Below are 21,575 nucleotides of genomic sequence, written 5' to 3' on the forward strand. Positions count from 1 at the left end.
GGGTTAAAGGAAGCGTGAAAGAAAGACAGCTATCATGATCAGATGAACAATAATCTTTTCAAAACACTTCCCAACAAGGCAGCTAATCCCCGCTGAGCATAATGACACACAACAAACGCTGCGTGACAGCCACTGTGGCTTCAGCGACCTCTGACCTTGCCTGAGTTGTGACACATGCTAAATTAGATACAGTTTGTCAAAGGGCTGTAAGTAGAATTGACAGCTGGTGTTAGTGGTGCCATAGCATAGAGATAATTGGTTTATGGCAATGCAAAAGTGTGACGAGCTTCGTAAGCAAACCAACTCTTGTGATTTTATTTGTTCTATTTTTTTTTTTTTTTTGTAAAAACAGAATCTAACAGAACAAATAAAAATCTTGTGTTAATATATTTGAAAAACTTTTGATTTAAGGGAATACAAACACAAGCCCAACCTGGCTTATATCACAGCAGACTTTCAAACTACAGTGCATTTAAACTGCATGACTGTATCTCTGCTTTCAGGGAACAAATGATGTGAAAGTATCAGGCCAGTTATTCCCCATGGTCCCTGGGCAATATCACAAATACAGGGAAAGCAATTTAACCTGCAACCTGACCTGGCATGGAGTAAAGAGAGAGATACACAGAAAGACACGGGCAGGTAGCTGCAGCCTCAGCTTCAGACAAAACGCAGCAAAGCATTAAAGCATAACCAAAATATGGGCTGCGGTTTCTGCCGTGCAACCAGCCAGTTAGAGAGGATACATTTTGTCGGATTTTATTGTCTGCCTGCTTTTGCTGGTGCGCGCTCCCACCAGCAGCAGCAGCGGCAGCGGCAGCAGCAGCAGACCCCCCCTCCCCTCCCAGCTCCAACACCCCCTCCTCCCCCTCACTCCCACCCCATCCACCAACCCCGCTTCCCGCGTATCCGTGAAGCGTGCCGCCGCCGAAGGCACGCCGGGGGCGGCAGCAGCACGCACGCGGGGCTCGGTGATTCAGAGGCCGCCAGCAGCAGCGGGACGTTCGCGGTGAACTGGAACGACTTCTCCTGCACGCCCTGCTGTTCCCGCACCGGGACCACGATCACCTCTGTGACCGCTGCTGTAGAGGTCGTCAGGGGGTTAAGATCCTCGACGGGAAGCCCGACACTAATCTATCTGTCTGGCAACGGCATGGCGGCGAGTCCGAGCTAATTAAGTCCAAAGACAATGCAATGTCTGATTCCTGTAAAATTCACTTAGGAAATGACACTTATTATATATTATTTTGAGTAACCTCACATTTTCTCCCCTATGACATCTGCCCTGTGACTTAAGTTTCTCTTCTACATCTGCATTGCATCCAACCCAAAATATAACTAGTTATTTTTACGCCTGTCACTGTAGCAGCGTGGTTAACCGATACTTTCTGCACCTTTTTTTTTTTGTACTTTTTTTTACTTCACTGTCACAGAAACTTCCAGAATGTCATATGCATTCAATCAATCATCTTTTGACAAGATCAATACTGGCTTTATTGCTGCCGAAAGGAGCAACTCCTGCAGCAACCCCACCACCACCACCACCCCCCAGTACTGTGGAGCCTAATGCCGAGGATGAGCATTTAATAAAAAATGTTAATGCGGGTAATTAGTGAGCAGGTTTGCTAAGCTACCAAGGGAGCTAAAACAGTCACACCTCTCTGTCCTGCAAGAGAGCAGCATGCAGCAGCAGCAGTGTCCTATTTTGACCTGTCATAGCGACAAAGGGGGCAGGGGGGCAAGTTTCTGTCTCACTCCACGATTTCACACTATCACCCGGCTTTTATGTCTGCACAGCAAAACGCACCATCTCCTCTGGAGGTGGGTATCAAATATATATAGCCTGCGGGCAGTGGAGTCCATGTTCCGCCAACCTTACTGCCGTGTGCTTTTTACCCTTCAGGGCGACCTTATTACCCCGCAGACGGCGCTCAGTCACATGTCATGCAAGTCTACGACCTGTCAAAAAGGGACTTAAAGGGAGAAACAAGCTGCAACTTTTCATGATGAAGAAGTGAGGCTTGCGACGAAAACCAGCTGTGACAAGTTAGCTTAAACTTTGTTGGGATGTGCCGGAGGTGAAGAGGAAGTGGAGTTGGGAGGGGGGCAAACGGGCATAAACAAAAACAGAGAAACAGAGAAACACATCTGGCCGGCTGGATATATTAGTGCATTTTGTTACAAACTGGACTGGAGTTTGTGTTTTCAAAGCGCGCACTCGTCTGTTTTTTTTTTTTTTTATTTTTACACAGCCTGTGTTGCAGCTGCAAGTATGGCACCTACAGCGACATAAAGGTGCAATAACTGGTGGATATATAACGGGTTTAGGTGGTTGAAAAAGGTGCCTCTTGTTTTTAAAAAAAATCACAACTAAGTATGTTTCTATTTTATATGCGCGCACCCGAGTCCTCGCTGGGCTCTACTGTACCGTACTGGACCTGGAGAAGCACCGATATGGGGCACAAACTGCGGGTTTCGGCTACTTCCAACAAGCCCCTTTCTCCGAGATTTTTGTGCTAGTAAGAGTGTTTTTATTTCGTGTGCGCGCTCCCGACTTTGTCCGCCAGTTTTCTTACTGTACCTGGCGCGGCTGGTGTTGCAGTTTCCCGAGGCGCCGCCGGCGAGTTTATGTCGCTTGCGTTCTCGTCTAGGTCTCCGTCGTCGTCTTCTTCATCAAAATCTCCTCCCTCGGAATTAACCACCATGCCCTCGTCTTCCTCACAGGACCGGAGAGGAGAGGACATTATATTCCTGTCATTGGATCCGTCCTTGTATTCAAAAAAGCGTATTCTTGCCCGAATATATGATATTTATTTAATATTCAAATCGGCACAGAAAAAAGTGGGGGGCGTTTTGGAATATTTTACACTAGGCAGAGCAACAAAGATGGCCGCCCTCTTATATTTATTTTTTAACAACCCCCCCAATAAGAAAAAATCCCCTTACATAAAAAATGGCTGACTATATTATTTCAGAACGCACCCCCCTCCTCCTTTCTCTATCTCTCTCCGTCTCTCTTTCTCTCTCTGCGCGCCCCCTCCCTCCTTAAAAACGTACACATTGTTACAAGAAAAAGGGGTGTGTGACTGCATGTAAGTTACATTGTTACTTGTTTGTTTCTTTTCTGTCTGACCCCCCCCTCCCTCCTTCCCTCCCTCCTTCCCTCCCAACCCCACCACCTCTCTTTTTCTCTCCCTCTCTCCCCAAGTCCGGATCAGTCACGAATCCGACAGACTTGCCTGGTGTCACTGTCACTTGCAAGATCACACGCAACAACTCTCGCTTTCTGCATTGCAGAGCCCGACACAAATCTATCAAATATGGCCACCTTATATTCTCCCGGAGCCCCCACCGCTGTATAAAAAAATTATTTTGGAGCAGCAGCGGGGTTGCGCGTGCACGTGTGCGTGCGTGAGTGTGTGTGTGTGAGTGTGTGAGTGCTGGGGAGGGATTGAGAGAGGGGGGTTGGGAAAATCTGCCGCAGCCATGCCCAGACTTACATCAGATTGTATTGCTTAAAAATTAACTACTTGTGGTGGGGATGAAAACAATTCATAATATGCAAACTACATTTCCCCCTTTATAAACCATCATATTAAACAGCTCAGAGCGCCTAATCCGTTCCTAATACAGAGGTTTAAAACAAACATGAGCCATTTTTCTGAACTGCTCACTGTAAAATCAGCCTCTGCCTGAGCAGAAGGCTGAGTCAACTGGATGGCAGTAAGGCCATGGGAATCCCTAGACCCCAGCCAACCCCTCAGTGGCTGCTCAGGGCACTTTTGTTTAGACAAAAGGAATTTTGATTTGCCTTTCACATTCAAACCTCACGATGAAATAGGGGTCAGAGCCGAGAATGTGTGGCCCCAATATATGCAAAAAATAGGGAGGGAAAAAAAACGAGCAGGATTGTATTGAAACATCTGCATCGTGATGAGTTCATGGAACATTTTATCCAATTAAATACATGTGGTTGAACTATTTTTAGGCCCTTGGTTTTATGCTTTCAACAAATTGTATTCACTGTAAAAAGAGCCAGCAACAACAGTGATATAATATCTTTTCTCATAATCAGTTTAAAGTATTATCCCATGAATACCATGAATATCTTTTCTCACAGGTGACTCTTCAGTTCTCAAATATTACATTCACTTGAGTGTGAGAGTTCACTCTTAACCTTGGATATAATAGTTGAACAGAAAAAAACATCTAGGTCTACTGAGCCATTTCTTTAGCTTTTAATGGCCTCTAACAACTGTCAGAGCAAAGCAGAAGACCGTGATATGTGGTTGAAGCCTCACGAAAAAGCTAGAAAATAAACATTGTGTTGAATTTTTTTTTTTTTGCCAAATTTCATTTACTGATGACTAGCATGTGTAAGCATCCTGACGTGACCTCATGGTCAGCACACGGCAAGGTCGGTCGACATTTTTCACAAAACTTTTGACACGTCCCAGTGGGGAAAAAGCACAATGAATCTATTATGGGTGAATTCTGTTTAGCTGCTTCAGCGCCCGGATCCCGGTGTTGTTCACGCCGGCTCACTCCCACACAGCCATCATCGATTTCAGGCCAACTTGAATAAAGCGGAGCCGTCGATAATGATGTTGATAACACCTGCGCTTTTCCTATGAGGGCGAATGAAAACATCTGCAGTGAAAAATGCCTGTTGCTGAGGCGGAGAATAGAGGTCAGGGTGAAGAGGTCAAGAGCTCCATTGATATTCAGCCTGAAGAATTCAAAAAGATGGCTGTTGAATTCTATGGATTTATTGATATTTTTTCATTAAAATAAGATGTTTATACAGTTTAGAATCCACTGCAACGAAAATTAGGAACAGTTTTTTGCAGAATTAATTATTTGTATTTATTGTAACAGGTTCTGTTTATGCTTAGTTGGTATTAACCTAAGAATAAGCATGGCCAAAACCTTGCAGTACCCTTTAACAAAATGATTTCAAAGCCCCCAAAACTATAATTCATTAAATTGCTTTCTCAACAAACGCCATCAGCTTTCATAGAACATAACTATCCAGAGAACACGTTGGATATGTTTTAAGGTATTTCTTTCTTATCTGACAAGAAACAGGGAAGAGAGCAGCAGCAAGCATGTGACAGAAGACGAGAGAGCCTCGATTGAACCCACTGCATCCTGAGCACATGGCCGGCAGCCCAGCCTGCCGTGCCGCCGCAACATCGTTTAAAGCATGACTTTTGTTCCTCTATCCTCCCTGCGTTCTCGTCTGTACAGTGTGCGTAACTCTGTCAGCTGCGGCTTTCACATCAATAACTGGATATCATGTAAACAAGCATTTCAATTACGCCTCATCTGCTGTGCACACTCCTCTCTCTCTCTCTCTGCGCTGCAACAGGTGCCTGAGCCGCTCCAGCTCGGCTTCCCCGCGCCCCACAAATGAGACGAGAGGAATTTGTTAGTGCCTGATCCAACGGCCACATCTGCCAAGAGAGAGACGGTGCAATGCAAGACACCACAGGGGGAGGAGATGTGTGTGTGTCTGTGCAGTGAAAGTGCATCTGAGTGTGTGTGACTGGAGCCGCCCCTCCCACCCCACTAAGCCTCTGGCCACTGAGGTGTCTGTTGTTGCCAGATTGGGTGACTGGCGAGATGGCTGCATTGTATGTGTGTGTGTGTGTGTGTGTGTGTGTGTGTGTGTGTGTGTTTCTCTCTCTGTGTGTGTGTGTCTGTGGTGAAGTTTATAAGCCCTCACCCGGAGTGTGTGTGAGGTATTTGTAGCCATGACTATGCATGTGTCTCACTATGTGTCTGAGAAAGAAAAAAATGGATGAAACTATCCAGGACTCTCAAATGCTGCTGGCCCTGACACACTGCACTACTGTGCTGTTGCTGTGACCCCCTCCAACCCCCCTTGTGTCCGTTTTGTGGGGAGACATGTCGAGGATGAGAAGGAAACGCGCCTCCCTTGGGTACTGCGCTCGAGCTAACCCAGATTTTATGCAGTGTGACACAGAGAAACTCAGCGTCTCCTGTGCTTCATTCAGAGCTGAGCTGTCTGAACTGAGGCAACCCAGAGATCTTAAATAAGCGTGTGGGGGCTATGGGGAAGAAAGTTGGCTTAATACATCCTCACAAAGTGTTTGAAGTGAAAGTATGATATATTCCTGTATTTACTCTTGCATGACTCAGTTAATTGTCCAATTATGGGGCTTTTGTCCTTTCAGGCTAGCACCTTCTGAAGTGCTTCATTTGCTGCACAAAACCCTCCTCAAACTTTACTTTCTGCCAACAAAATCCATCCATATATATATATAGAATTACAAATGCAAAGAGGTTCTCATATTCAGTGAAAGTGACAGTAAGCCTGAGGTCATTTACAGCCATCCTTTAGGTTCTGTCCTTACTGTAAAAAATAGTTTTAGGTCATCTGTTCACACATAGGTAGCTCTAGGTATAGATACATAAACACCCCTGACATATACTGTGCTGAATGTTATTCACCTTCAGCTGTAGCTCCTGGGATTTCAAGCCGTCAATTTGTATCCAAAGCAGCACCACCGTTCACCATTCATCCATTGCCAACGTCACTGGCCAAGTTCACGTCACAGTCAGTTGGAAGGGGGCAGGTATGGACAAAACCTCCTTTGAAGATACGAGGGTCATGTTGAGCCTGAGGAAAGAAGACACAAAGAACACATGGGTTAATCAGGACTGTAGCTAAAAAATGATTGTTGACTGATTTTTATTACTTTTTTTTCCTTGTCTTTCTCAGGAATGACACACACAAATTATGGTCTGAGTGACCGCCTAACATTTTAGTTTCTTCTAGCAGTAGGAGAAACAAAAGAACTATATTTAAGTTTTTAAAATACCAAAACCAAGAAACGCCTAATTTAGTCACACAGAATAAAGGCTCCACATAATAACAGCTGGTAAAGTCTATGAACAAACATCAAAATATCAAATATCTCTTAAAAAATGACAGGTTGAATTGATAAGAAATGAAATGCATACTCGGGTTTTTGGTGGTCTGGTATGACCATTGGCTTTGTTAGTCAATGCTGGATAAAAATTCTTGTGTTTACTTGACACCCATAAAAGACAGTGGACACGCCACACAAACAGAAGTCGTCAAGATATGGAGCAAAGGTGATAAACTGCAGCTTTTTCTGGAGAGTTTGTGTGTGTTGATGCTGTGAAGTAAAGTCCTGATGCATCAAAAAAAAACAAAAAACTTTTGAACGGATTTTAGCATAAGAGTTAAACAATCTGTGTTAATACCTTTAAAGGAAGTGACTCAGGTGAATCTCTGGAAATGAAGGGAAATTCAATGCGCCGATATCACGTTTTTACCAACTGCGGCCGCTGTTTAGCAAAAGTTACATAGTGTAGCTTAAATTTTCACACTTGGAGAATATTTTAAGAAGTTAAAGAAATAATACATTTAGCATTACGTTCACATGATGATATTTTTGAAAAGATATCTGTATGTAGGTAAAAGTTCTCAGAAAGATTTGCTAAAGTGCTAAATGTGAATGTACCAGCCTTATCAATAAATTCCTACATTTAATAGAGTCCCTGTCCGTTGTTTGTTTCTTCCTCTTTCATCTGTAATATGATGCCGAATAAGTGGTTTTTCTATTTTTTTTTTTTTTTAATTTCATCCTAAACCTGGACGTTATATTAGCTTGTCGTTCCCTTTAAATAAAAAAACACAACAGGAAACCGGGTTTCCGGTCCAGCTGGTCCGTCAGAAAAATCCCTCCGTGAGCAAACGTAGGAGAGGAAGAAGGGGTATGGCGACAATGATTGAGGAAAATGGTCCTTCGAGTCATGTATGTATTTGTTTAAATAAATATGTTAGTATTTTACATATTTATTCACACTGTTTAACGTGTCGTAACAAAGAAAAACGTTTTACTTTAATCGTATGTCATCATTATCAAAGCTAAGGTTGTAACTAAACGTTAGCCAGTGGCTAACACATTAGCTTATAAAACTACTAAGCCCCTATTACACAGCGTTAACCAAGATATACCAAATAATATTTGCATACATACCCTTAGTGTTTAGATATCTATGTATCTTCATTAACAATACAGTCTCCTGAGCGTATTTAATAATGAAACAAGTTTAATTAACGCTAGCTTTGCAGCAAACCCAGATGTGTCTTTGACTCTGTTGCATATCATCAACAAAAATCTATTTTTCAATATTATCAGAGCCTAAAGAAATGTTTAAATATTGCTCAATCGGTCTGGCCAGAAGTCAAATACCCATTGTATTGAATCTATCGGGATATAAAACAGAAAACCGTAAGCAACTCAGCTATTCAAATGTACAGCTATTCTGACGTGATGGATGAAAACAATACAAATTGACAGCTTAAATTACATGTAGTATTGTTAATGAGCTAATAAGTCAAGCGAGTAATTGTTTCAGAATGATGTCCACTGTTATTTTAGTCTGTCACCTTTCTGTCCCAGGAGCAGCCTGAAGTGTCCTCATCCTCCCAGGCCAGGCAGAAACTAGAGGGGCTCCTGAACAAGAACATGAGGATCCGCATGACGGACGGACGGACTCTGGTGGGGCTTTTCCTCTGCACAGACCGGGACTGCAACGTCATCCTCGGCTCGGCTCAGGAATTCCTCAAATCCACAGGTTGATAAGCTGCAAAAACACCGAGCTCTGACACCAGTGTGTCATCATCAGCCTAACAATGTGACATTTAACATTGTAAAAAAACATGTAGGCAGAAAATACTAATGCAGCAAAGAAAGGACCAACCATGAGCGTCTTGCTTTATCCTTTCCTTCCCTTCCTCATTTCCTTTGTAATTATGTCCACAGTTTTTTTTCCTCTCATCTTTCCAGCCATCCACAGAAACAAATGAAGTATTGTAGCTTCAATAGTGCTTTGAAAATGTATTTTTTAATGCCACCCCATATTAAAAGTATGTTACTTATAGAGCCTTCATTAAAGTTAAATATAAACACTTATCAGAAACAACAGGAATTGCAGACAAATGACCTTGAGAACAGTCAGATTTTTTTAAATATAATTTATAGACCCACCGTTAACCCAAAATCGTAAGATTTGAATACTTGCCGTCTTATCTGGATTGTCTTTTTATCTTATTTTGTAATCAGACACGTTCTCCCAGGGGGAACCCAGAGTCCTGGGCCTGGCCATGATCCCCGGTCACCACGTGGTATCCATCGAGGTGGAGGCAGACAGTCTGGATGACACACAAGGATTTGGAGCGAACCACTGACGAAGCCCTGCCTGTCTGGACGACTCTCAGCTCATTCATGTGACTGACTCTCATCGAGCCAGATGTTGAGGCTGCAGCTGAGCCCAGAGGACATCGGACATCTTGGCTGGAGGATTTTTAACCGGTTGCTCTGCGTCTACAGACACACAACCCCTGTGCCAGTATTCTGGGTTTAACCAGGTCCCTCCATGCTAGAAGGAGCGTCCATTCGCAGTGACAGCTGTACAGCACAGCGTTTGTGTGTGACAAGTTGTGGGCAAACAGCAGCTACCTGGATGTGTGTGGAAATGGTGTTTCAGTGCCGTGTATGGTAAAAGTCTTTGTTACGACATCATCAAGGTATTAGCACAAATTGGATTGTTTCAATATTTTTAATACACTTGAGCATGTCAGCTGATTCAGTTTGGCAACAGACAAATTGATGCCACTAAAAACAGAAAACCCTGAAAAGAAAACCCAGAAACAACAACAGTCCCACTCAGCTGATTTAAATACAAAGAGCCTGTCACATTGGTTCACACAGTCGAGCAGTAGATAGGAGTCAAAGCAGTTACAGTCACTTTCCTTAAGCTATTATTGACAAAATAACTTAATTTGTGCTCACAAAAAATAAAAAAAAATAAAAACTTCCAAAGAATGTTTTCTTAGCTTGTGGTTAAACTGTTGTGTGTATGCATGGTAGAAAAAAATGAGGCTCATTTGCAAAGTTGCATTTTACATGTTCAACTTAATGGTTCGGTTTTCAGTTTGTGCCTCAGTGCGACCTGATGGACAAATATTATCCCAACACACCGTTTATGAATTACATACAGTCTGCCTCAGGTTTTCAAGCTACAAGTAGAACATTCGACATGTGCACTTTTTCCTCTGTTAGACCTTTTTATATATATATGAGGTGATCAGATAGCCACTGAAGACACACTTGGTTTGTAAAGAGTCTTTGAAAGGCTTTTTAAAAGCCTGCAGTAACAATTCAGGAGTGGAGAACATGTGGAGAGGTTTTTCAAACGAAAGATTAAAAGTGCAAGTTTTCAAAGACATGCTTTGAAATGAGTGAAAAGAGAGAAATACTACAGTTCTTGACTCAGTCATCAGTTGCTACACCTTTGTGCAATAAATAGTCAAAGATTTTTCAGTAATTTTTTTGCGTTTTAACCAACTCTTCAAATTTGGTTACATCCATAATGTTCCTTGGATATATAGCTTGTTGAAAACATAATATTTCCACCCAAATGCAGAATTCACACATTATTCCAATTAGATCACTGTACAAAACCAACGGCCATTTAAAGCAAAATCAAAAACAACCGACCACAGAGCGACTACTCTGATTTAAGATCCATAGGATTTCAAAACTTTTACACCCACAAGTTTCATGTAATAGTGCTAAAGTCTCACCTACTTACCATTAATGTAGAAGCACAACAACATGTGTCTCTTGATGTCGTTAAATATAAAAGTTTTGATTCTCTACTGTAGAGATGCTTTGACATGGTCAAAAATATAGACTGAGATCAGTAAGCATGTATTTCCTTTAAAGAATACTGCAAGCAGAAAACCAGCAACCCCACAGCCTCTTATGTGATGTCCAAGCAGGAGCGACTGCGTTTAAAAAAATCGAGTCTCTTGGTAAAGTTTCGAAAAAATGGCACAAAGAAAGAAATGAGTAATAAGAGCAGACATACCAAAAAGAAAGAAGTCCAGTAATGACTGCTTTCAACCATCACCTTTCCTAAGAATTTGAAATATTGACACCAGACTTCATTTTCTTCAACCAGAGCAACGAGTTAGTTCAACAGTAGCCACAGCTGGGTCCTCAGTTTCTGTGGTAAGAAGTCCTGTTTTTTTTCACTAAAAAGCTCAAGCCTCCACTCAAAGGTTCAAGTAGCCCAAAAAAAAAAAAAAAAAAAACCGTGTCCAAGTTGAAGCACAAGTTCTGGGGGAAGACTTCTCCACAAATCCGCCATAGATATTCCCCCAATGTCCCATCCGTCCAACAAATGTCCCCAACCCCCCTGTTCGTAAAGTCCGCCTACTTTAGTTGTACTGGAACTTGAAGTGGAAGCTGCCCCCAGACTCAAAGGGGTTGAAGTGAAAAGGCCAACCTTGTTGCCCTCCACCTCCACCTTGCTGGTTTTCCGGGTCCAGGGGATCTTCACCTGCGTCAAACTTCTGCCTCATTTCTGGTGAAACAATGGGATGATTGGAGGGACAAGTTTAAGACAGTGAAAACTTAATCATTACTTAACGTGATGCATATATCGGATTCTGTCAAAAAACAAATGGTTCTGAGATATCCTGAGAGAAATGTACTGGAATCATGTCACTGAACCAAGTTGAACTATAAGAAATTGAAGGTTTTACCACCTTCCATTTTCTTATAATTCGCTAGAGCCTTTTGTAATTCTGTTATTCTGTTTTAAAAAGAGATCAGATTCCTAAAACTAAAATGCAGTAGCTGTCAGATATATATATATATGTAACCCTTTTAGCTCCTGACCTGGGTCGGTTAGGACCTCTTTAGCTGATGCGATGTCGATAAATTTCTTTTCCGCTTCCTTCTTCTCTGACTCGGACTGGAAGTTGTCGGGATGCCACTGCTGTGCCAGCTTCCTGTACGCCTTGATGATCTCCTGCTTGTTGGCGTTCCTGAAGAGAAGAGTTTGTTGCTGTGATTTGCTCTATTACGTGATCTACTGCGGCTGCATCTGCAGTTTGACGTCAGTGAAGAGGAAGTAAACGCTGTTTGTAATAGACTAGGCGGTTACCTGTTGACGCCAAGGATCTTATAGTAATCTCTCTTGCGAGAGATTTTGAGCAGTTTCTGCGCTCGTTCCAGTCCTTCTCTGATATCGTTGCTGTCGCTGTCAAACTCTCTCGCCTCCTGGTAGTCCTCCACCGCTGAAGCAAAACAGATATGAAAAGACGTTCATCAGATCTGTTTTCTTTTCGTTAGACAATTAAATTCCAAATTAAAAGACTAGCAAGACAGTCATCCCTTATGTAACTAACATCTCTTTGACATTTTGATGATCATAAAAAAACTACAGTCTGTTATTTTAAACCATGGAACACCTGCTACCATGGACACAACTGTTTTTGTTTGTGCTGGCAGATGCAAGATCTTTGTTTATCCAGGCATTATCCTTAAATGCAAGGTATGCATTATGACTAGTGTGCTTCCAGTTGAACCGGTCTTTATGAATTGGCCTTATGACTTCAGCTAAGATACTATAGGAAGACATAAACCAGTTTTCTGCAGTTTGTTGTCATTGAGACCGGTGAGTCCTATTACCTTTCTCATAGTCCTGGTTGAGGATGTAAGCCTCCGCTCGGTCTCGGAGGACGTTGGCGTTGCGGGGGGTTCTCTGATGGGCCTCTGAGCACGCGTCTATCGCCTCCATCGGCAATTTAATCTAGAGTTGGCAAGAAGCACGAGATGTTGAACAACTAAAAGCCAAAAAAACTTGGCAAGAAATTCACCCGCAGCTTTAAATGAAAGGTTCTCATTCTCTCTCTCTCACCTTGACGAGGCAGAAGCAGATCCTCTCTTTGGCCAGGTTGGTGTAGTATTCCACATTGGGCTCAGTTTTCATCACAGATTCATACTTATCGATGGCCTCCTGACACCTAATTGCAGGCAGAGAGCACTCAATTTAACTTACTCCCTTAGTTTTATATAACTGTTTTTCAGAGTGTCAGGAAGCAACAAAAAAAAAAAGATACACAGAGAGCAAATATGACATGCAGATCAGGAATAAGATTTTAATGTTTAATTATGTGCTTTGACTCATCAAACCACAAGCACAAGCATCTGCAAACTTTTATCTCAAGAATTCAAAGTGGCTGACAAAGTTTCCTGTTTCCGATGCAAACAATAATTTAAAGCACCAGGGTAAATAAATGTCAGATGTCCTAAGACAATCAGGATTTAGGAGGGAAAAGTGCATCAATCCTACAATAGTACTGACCTATCGTCCTGAATGAATCCTTCTGCTGAGTCCAGCTGCTTGCTGAGCTTTTTCACCTGCTTGTAGTGGCTGAAACACTCCTTGTCATCCTGGTCAAGCTTCAGACACTCTCGGATGTGACTGCAGAGAGAAGGATGGATAGATGTATGAGTGGAGTGGAGGGTGCTCAAGTTTACTTCAACTTAAAAACCAAATGCTGAGCACCGAGACTGCTCTGAAGATGAAAATGAGCTATTTTGCACGACTCCGTTTGCGTTCACTCCAGTAATAAAGCTCACTTGAGTGAGTTGTGGTGTTCTCCGAGCCTGTAGTGCAGCAGGCTGAGCTTCAGGAAGGCAGCGCGGTTGTCGTTGCGTAGCCGCGTCGTCGGCGTCAGGTCCTGGATGGCTTTCTGCGGATCGCCCATTCGGATGTAACAATCTGCACGAAGCTCCCGTGACTCAGGATCCCAGGGAGAGATCTGAAGGAAGATGACGACTTTTATAAAGAGTGAACATAGAGGTGCAAACTAATTCAACTTACAATGTTTTCCCTGTTATAAAACTGACATTTTATAGCCATATATTTGACAAATAACAGTAAATAATAGCACAATGCAGCTAGGCGAACAATGTAACAACATAGAAAACAAAAGGAAATTTTTAATTTTTTTCCAGGAGACTTTGAAAAGCTAATCTAACGTTACGTTACTGCAGTGGGCAAACCTCCACTCCCCGACCCTATCTGTAGACCCCACGACAGAGCTGTCACACACACCTCTATAACTCTCTCCAGCACAGTGATGGTAGCGCTGTAGTCCCCTTGGTGGTATGCAGCATGGGCCTCCTCCTGCAGCTCCTCCAGCTCGTTTGCCTTGATCAGCTGGTCCTGGGCTTCTTCGTGGTCTGGAGATCGCTGCAGCTGCAAATAAAAAACACAACAACAAAAAAACAAAATAAACAGGTAGATACAACACGTATCAATCTGGCAAAACACTAGCAATGATTTAGGATGGCACAAGTAGTAACATATCAATGAACTTACCACTGCGTTAAAGTCGTCTTTGGCCTCCTGTGTGATGCCCTGCTTTAACAGGATGTTGCCTCTCTGCAACCTGGCCTGAAAATGGAGGAACAGGAAGCGATGGAATTACAAGAAGAGGAGGTGTGAAAGAGAAATATGACAGGCACATGGACACAAAAGAAGGAAATGATCAACAACATCATTAAGATTGTATAATCTTTCACGTGGTGAGTTGACAGGTGAGCTTACAGCCAAAAAGTCAGGCTTGAGCTGAATGGCTCTGGTCAGGTCTGGCAGGGCAGATTTGGATTTTCCCATAGCCAGGAACACCGCAGCTCGCTTGTAGTAGGTCAGGTAATTCTTAGAGTCTCCCTCTGCAAAATGTAAAAAACACTTTAAATATCTATTTTGTCAAAGTACCAAAGAGCAACAAGTATGGGAAGAGACAGGCATTATTAGAGCCAAGATACAGACTGAAAATGTCAGCCAGTGGTGAGAATATAAATGTGTTCTTGTCTGCATGTCTGTGTGTGTGTGTAACCTTACCCACAGCAGAGTGGTAGTGGGACAAGGCTTCAGCCAACTGACCGGCTGCCAAAAGTTTGCGGCCCATCTCCAAGTGGTGCTCGATCTCGACATGAGTTGCCCCCAAGACACCTGTAACATAAAACTGTGCTTGAGCCCCGCTGGAAATACATCACTGACAAAGAGTCTGTCTGTCTGTCTTTTTTAGATTTAAACTTCTTTTCACATTGCGGTCTGACATCACCAGAATTACAAAGTTGTGATAAGAACACACAAACAGGTGAGTTGCACCTGCAAAACTGTAATTCTGTTTTCACATATTTCAAGTCAGTAACTCAAAAGTATTTCGACCAATTTTTGATTTACATGTAAATTTTAAACTCCTACACATTTTTTAACCTTTACAACCAATTCTGTCAATTTGTGAGTGAGACAAATAAGTGCATTTATATCTTATTTCATAGGAGTGAGAAATAGTAAATCATACTATGCCATTATATAAACTTGTCATCTTTGAGTATTGTAGGGGTGAATGGATTAAACAAGTAATTTGAAGATGTTATCTGAGAAATTATGAGGAGTAATTTTCCCTATTTTCTGATATTTGTCAGCCAAAATTATTAACCATTAAATCTGATAAACAATCAACAGATAACTCAATAATTCAAATGTTTTCTATTTAATTGCATAATGGTTTAATTTTTCAAATACTTCATATTATATTTCATTTCTGTTTAATGTAAAAACAAGTTTGATGCTTTAAATTTGAAATACAGGTGACAATGACAACGGATGACAGGAAAGGAGGATGTGGCCCAAAGCAAAGAATGTGGTCCTTGGTTACGCCTCCGTCACTTCACACGCACTGTACTCAACTATTTCCATAATTAATACACATATTTGAAGCAGTTACATTTAGCTTTCAATTCCTAGATTTTTTTTTATACTAGAACAAAGATGAGGCAGCAGGTGACTTTTATTTTGGAGAGGCGGGCCATAATGTAACCTAGGTAAGCTAACATTCCGTCACAGTGTGGGAAACTTTCAACAGCTAAAAACAACAAATAAGCTGGAAACCTCTAGACACATGTGTACTTGTGTTTGAGGAGGGTTTAAACAACTTGTTTTTCTGTGTAAAGCCAGTCTTACCGTCCAGCTGGATGTCCAGGATGACACACAACAGTGACAGCGAGCACAGGACCCCGCTGAGTCCGGTCCGCCGACACGACTCCATTACTGAACCTATTCACTCCCTGACACCGGCTCTGCTTCCACGTCCACTGAAAATACCTACCCGTTTCATTGAAACAATGATTATTCGTTATTAAATCCTCATCTTTTTCTCTCTGCCAGACCAAACGGGTAGCAACGACGCTGTATTTACGATCCCGGTGTGTCAGTATTCCGTGTGGAAATGAGATACGCCACTGAAAGGTTCCCCCTCTCCTAAAAACAAAAAAAACAAAACGTTTACCAGCGCCTTTCTTCCTAAAACAGGAATAACTGGGCTTTACGTGAACTTCAAACACATCCACGTAATATAACGATGGAGAAGCCGAACAACTGGCTACCCGGACACTTTGTAAACGAAACCATTATTTGTCCCCTCCCTTTCTGCCCTACATTTCGGTGGTTGGTCAACACGCAGCACATCCGCTTTCGTCCAGAGACGTGGGCTTCTCTCATTGGAGACGCTATTTTAACTCTGATGGCACTCCCCAGATGAAATCTCTGCATGGGCCAGGCAGTGCTGACAACTAGCGTCACCACAAGTGGTCTTCAGTAGTTACAGTTATGCTAAAAGCGGCGAGGAAACTGCTGAAACTGTTAACTTTACATCATGAATAACTTGGTTAACAATATCCACCTTTATATGATTATTAGTGTGAAATAACAGCTCACAAACACTTAGCAAAATTGACAAAATTAAGTTTACTCTTTAAGTGGGGTCACAGTCTACCATTTAAGTTATAATTATGATACACTTTATGATGTTGTTTTTAAGTTTTTAAAAAGCACAATCTTTTTTTTTAAAATTAATTTAACTATTTGTATTTTCAGTGAATTTTTATTCCTCCATATTATAGTGCGTATTAAAGTCGTTTTGGTCTGATATCAGGGCTAGGATCACCAATATCAATACTGATATCGATAATCACATTTTAAACAAAGGATGTTTTTTAATGATTAGTGTTCATTGTGTGAGTTGTCTGAATTAAAGAGGTGTTACCTGCACACATGCACACAAAAGTAGTAAAGATGCAAATATTGCAGCATTAAGATTGTTTATCTGACAATATTATTGATGGTATTGTTAAAAAAACACCTTTAAAAATAAAAGGTAAAATGGAAATGTTTAGAATAACACATTTTATTGTGTGCAATCATAAAAAACAAACAAACAAACAAACAAAATACCATCAAAACAAAGATAACTTTCTCCTCCACCCTCTTACACAGGTACTATCTATAAAACTGTACAAAACAACAAACACAAACATCTGGATTATTCCAATTTTGACCTTCCCCTTACTAGTGTCTAAAAGTGTGTATGCAGATCATCAAATTACAGAATTTCCTTCAAAATAAGTGACTGTGTGTAAATGTATTTGTGCTAACGTCATCTCACCAATATATATAATATAAATAAAATCACTGCACGCATATAGCATGGTTGTGCATTGAAACAGTGATAAGTAGCTCAGCTTTGTACAACTCTTATAACCTCAATGCTATCATTTCATTTCAATGCTATCATTTTTTATTATTATTATTTTTCAAAAAACACAATTGATAATGTGGTTATATACAGTTCAGTGGTGCTGTGTGACTTCCATCACTTGATGGACACGCAGTCATGGACAAAAAAAAAAAAACATCATCTGAGGTGTGAAAACTGAGCACTAGGACGTGTTAGGTTGCATCAACAAAAAACTGAGGTGATGAAAAAGTTTACCCCTGGATATCTGAAAGGGATTTGAGCGTCATAGTTCTGTTTTCATGTCCTGCTCAAACATACGCATTTCGGCCGTAAGTGCTGGCAGCCACGCTTCTGGTCGGAGCAGGTCCAGAGTAAACCGTCCCCCTGGTTTGATAAGCCAAAGGGCTGAAAAAAGAAAAGAAAAAAAGGTTGGTTAAACCAATTTGTCCATTTGGTTTGTCCACAAATCAACCATCTTGAAAGCATGTGATCAGGCTTTTTCACAGCAGACATTTTGACTTGTCGTAGGAGCAAAAGCACAGGTGTCACCTAACACAATGGCTCATTTACATTCAAGTGTCCCAGAGTCAGCATGCACAATACCAAGACCCTAATAATGAAGCTGCTAAATGGCATTGAAACATCATTAACTGTGTTATTTACACTTGTGCTTTTCCTAGTGTCATCCTAGAAAACGGCGTATTTCACAATAAAATTACGAGAAGTTTATGTTCTGTTTTAAGCAAGTTTATCTAATGTTGACTTCCTGTGAAAATTGGTGCAGTCTAGATGTTGTGTTCAGCCTATTTGTCTCAGCACTGTGTATTTGCAGCAGCATCTCTTTTATCAGACCACTGGGGGGCGCCAAACAGAGACATTTTCAAATCTTAAATATGTGGCTTTAACCTTCCTGAAACTTTGTGCTTCGTTTCTGACCCAAACGCTGCCTCTCAGACCAAACTCCAAACCCTTCCACCACCAGGTCCCTGTATTTTATTTATAATCATGGACGTCTGTGACTGGTACAGCTGTTTAAAATGGCACGACACAGGTAACCAGGTAACTAATTGGTTAATGAAGTCATGACTAATCCCTCACATGCCTCTGATTTATAGTCTAATCACCCAACCCTTTTGGTATCGAACTTTATTACAATTTTATCATTGTCATAAACACAGTGTGTTTGGATGGATGAACAGTTTTCAAGGTTCTCTCAGTTTCTCCTCAACAGGAAAACATTCATCACAGGAATTCACCACATGCTTGTAAATTATATTAGATTTGGCACATGTCACAATTAATTTAGGCAATTTTTTTTTCCACTCCACTACATTCAAAAGAGACTGTCACTTTTTACCTGTTGTGTATGGAGGAGCTAGAGAGCCTTGCAAGTGGTTAGAAAGCAATGCGTTAAGTTACAGATAATTGCAATTAATAAAAAACATCTGTTAATTGTCAGATTGAATTATCAACTGGCAACAAAAAAACAACAACAAAAATCAATTTAAAACAAAATGTTTGGCAGATTCTTCTCAGCTCCGTACAAAAGTGACGCCATGTTGTCTTATTATTTGGCAGACAGAGACAAAGAGGGATCAAACTGTTTAAACTGAACTTACTATTTTTCCTCTGTGCCAAATTTGCAGGAGCAGGTGAGACAGGCTCCTCCTGCGATGGCGAGCACAGCGGAGCACCAGCCGATGTAAAGCCCTTCTCCAATTTCATACCTGCGACACACAGCGGAGTGCAGTCAGCCGACACTCGGCAGCAGCTTCACTTTAGGCCTTAAAAGTCATCCCATCCCCTCTTCTCCACCTTCCTCTGTCTTACCTTATCCCGGGGTAGAAAGGGTCGAAGAATTCCTGAGTGATGTTGAAGGCGTACCAGGACACTGCGATCATTGTGCACACACCTTTTCATAGAAAAAAGAGAAGAGAACAAATATTCTTTAATCATTGAGAAACCATTGAGGAAGTTGCCAGATACGTTTACACAAGTCTGAAAGAAGCAAACCAAGGGGAAATCTATGGAGGATTGAACTTCCTTTATCCACTGTATTTACAAGGTAGTGTATTATCATTTTTGGGTGCATCTTTTTGTTACCTTGAAGCATGAAAAAGACTCCAGCGGTGCCAGCAATCCTCCCTTTCAGGACATAGTTCTCCCCTCCTGCCTTCGAACACTGTAGTCCTATCATGGCCGCCACCAGTCCAAAGGTGCCCAACACTATGGAAGTGATCATCAAGGCACGAGAAGCCTGGATGTAACCTGGAGATGGTTTGGAAATAAACAAGCAGCCACTGAATTCATCATCTTTTTTAAAAAAATCTTTAACAGATGCTTCTCAAGAGTTTTTTTCTCTAATGTTTTCATTTTTTTCCCAAGTTAAAATGATCTATGATTGATGTTTTGTGGATCATCACTTTAAAAAAAAAATGTTAAATTGAACAATAAAAATGATTTATTCCATTTTTTTCCTCCTTCCTGTCAACATACCACTCAAAGCGAGCAGTGAAGGGAACTCTCTGCAGTTATGAACCCCGGTCGAATCCGTCGCACATGACATCCACAAGTTTTCATAAATGGTGGAGGTGGTGATGACGTTCCCGTCGACGGTGGAGGTCCTCCAGTAACGGTTGGGCAGGGTGACCCCCACCATCACCCATCCGATGAACCCCATAACTAAGGCCACTACTTCCACAATCTGATCCATTCCTCCCCCTCCTTGGTGCCGCAGTCGAACAGAAGTATATCCAGATCTCAAATCTTATGATTCAACACAACTTGTTATAAAAGTCAGAACCTCTGATTTCGTTGAGTGTGTGTGTGTGTGTGTGTGTGTGTGTGTATGTGTGTGTGTGTGAGCGAGAGAGAGAGAGAGAGTGTGGTGTCTGTTCTGCCACTGTGAGATGTGTTCAGCTCAGCAGATATATATAATCATTAAATGACTTGCTTTCTCTCCTCCCCCCTCTCCTCTCACACTTTTTTTTTTCTTTTTTCTTTTGCATTTTACACCCCTGAAACTGAGCAGGTGTTTATCAGTTCACTCAGGGTCCAATGGTCATCTGTCGCTCTTAATGACACTAGACTGTTGACGCTTTCAGGAATGTTTATAAGACATATTCAACCAAATTTTGTTTTTATTTGTTTTTTTGTTTGTCACATTTGATCTGGTTTATGAGCAGATTTTTAAAAAATCTAATGTTATTATCAGTTTATGAAAAGTTTTGTGTGATGGAGCTTTCTGAGAAATGTCGATATTTGTTTTGATTTATATGCAAAGTTACACACTGAAGTGGCATTAAACATAGTACCTACTTTTTTTTCTTTTCTTTTATATAATCAACCGCAAATTGTGAGTTTTATTGTTTTGGTTTGAATGTCTCAAGGCCAGAAGACACAAGGTCACAATAACTCAGCGTCACGCCCAGCATTTTATAACATTTGAAGAGATGTCACCTGCTAACTGGTTTGATTTAAAGGACAAAAGTCAGAGCAACAGACAAATAAGGTCTGAAGTTACTCGGTCTCTCTCCTGCTTCCGTGTTTGTGTGTCTTCATTAATAATCCTCCTGATAACAGCTGGGTCAGTGTTGCCAAACCCAGGGCACTGTGAGCACACCGAGTTCACCACACTGATAATAGCGAGCTAAGTCTCAACCTGCATTTCAAACAAAAGCCGCCGAGTGTGTGGAGACGAGGGGATTGGACGACCAGCAAACTCATTTGTGTAAAGGTCAAGAATGAGCTTCCAGAAATAGACACACGGTTCAGCAACAATAAACAAACCTGAACCGAGCTGTTCATCAGTTCCTGTAAGGAAGTGAGAGGGGCAAGTGTTTGCAAAAGAAAGACTGATAACTTAAAATCAATGGCAATGACACAGCAATAGTTGTAGGATTTAATCAACTATTATAATCGATAGTTAACATTGAGAAAAGAGGCGACAGCAAATACTCAATACAATAGTGATCCATTCTTCTTCTGTTGTATATTTTGGTGTGTTTTCCCTGAACAGAGAGATACATGAGGAAACATGCTAATAAGGTAATAAGAGTCTGCTGATGCTGTGCAATGATCAATGATGAAATAAAGAGATTACAGTGAATGTCATCATGGAAAAGAA

At 41.4% G+C, this 21,575-nt stretch overlaps 4 protein-coding genes across 6 annotated transcripts in view; 1 reads left to right on the plus strand and 3 right to left on the minus strand.

Moving 5' to 3' along the window:
* chd3 (chromodomain helicase DNA binding protein 3) overlaps positions 1 to 3,312 on the minus strand; it is a 36,576-nt gene extending 33,264 nt beyond the window's left edge. The window contains exon 1 of the mRNA XM_023396801.2: positions 2,582 to 3,312. Coding sequence (XP_023252569.1) covers positions 2,582 to 2,744 — 163 coding nt within the window. The 5' untranslated portion in view covers positions 2,745 to 3,312. The remainder of the gene's footprint in view (positions 1 to 2,581) is intronic.
* Positions 3,313 to 7,713: 4,401 nt separating this feature from the next.
* naa38 (N-alpha-acetyltransferase 38, NatC auxiliary subunit) lies at positions 7,714 to 9,887 on the plus strand. 3 transcript variants are annotated; one of them, XM_023396814.2, is made up of 3 exons: positions 7,714 to 7,811; positions 8,463 to 8,637; positions 9,126 to 9,887. In XM_023396814.2, exons 1-3 carry the CDS (start codon positions 7,773 to 7,775, stop codon positions 9,248 to 9,250), a joined length of 339 nt encoding a protein of 112 aa, XP_023252582.1. In that variant the 5' UTR covers positions 7,714 to 7,772; the 3' UTR covers positions 9,251 to 9,887. The 3 variants fall into 3 exon arrangements, with proteins under 3 accessions (XP_023252582.1, XP_023252583.1, XP_023252584.1); XM_023396815.2 differs by having other exon boundaries at positions 7,738 to 7,811; positions 8,466 to 8,637; XM_023396816.2 differs by having other exon boundaries at positions 7,739 to 7,811; positions 8,469 to 8,637.
* Positions 9,608 to 16,334, minus strand: dnajc3b (DnaJ (Hsp40) homolog, subfamily C, member 3b). Its single transcript, XM_023396813.2, has 12 exons — positions 15,898 to 16,334; positions 14,770 to 14,880; positions 14,473 to 14,597; positions 14,245 to 14,319; positions 13,978 to 14,121; positions 13,500 to 13,681; positions 13,222 to 13,341; positions 12,775 to 12,880; positions 12,546 to 12,666; positions 12,019 to 12,151; positions 11,751 to 11,899; positions 9,608 to 11,433 (listed from the first exon to the last, which is right to left on the minus strand). The coding sequence occupies exons 1-12, from the start codon at positions 15,980 to 15,982 to the stop codon at positions 11,288 to 11,290; spliced, it is 1,497 nt and encodes a 498-aa protein (XP_023252581.1). The 5' UTR covers positions 15,983 to 16,334; the 3' UTR covers positions 9,608 to 11,287.
* Positions 16,335 to 17,101: 767 nt separating this feature from the next.
* cldn15a (claudin 15a) lies at positions 17,102 to 20,352 on the minus strand. Its single transcript, XM_023396744.2, has 5 exons — positions 19,946 to 20,352; positions 19,553 to 19,717; positions 19,280 to 19,361; positions 19,069 to 19,176; positions 17,102 to 17,854 (listed from the first exon to the last, which is right to left on the minus strand). Exons 1-5 carry the CDS (start codon positions 20,160 to 20,162, stop codon positions 17,758 to 17,760), a joined length of 669 nt encoding a protein of 222 aa, XP_023252512.1. The 5' UTR covers positions 20,163 to 20,352; the 3' UTR covers positions 17,102 to 17,757.
* Positions 20,353 to 21,575: the final 1,223 nt, after the last annotated feature.

The sequence above is a fragment of the Seriola lalandi genome, unplaced genomic scaffold (genome assembly GCF_002814215.2).
Source record: "Seriola lalandi dorsalis isolate HSWRI2012SDOR001 ecotype SW California unplaced genomic scaffold, Sedor1 jcf7180002054983, whole genome shotgun sequence".
In the NCBI taxonomy this organism is placed as follows: domain Eukaryota; kingdom Metazoa; phylum Chordata; class Actinopteri; order Carangiformes; family Carangidae; genus Seriola; species Seriola lalandi.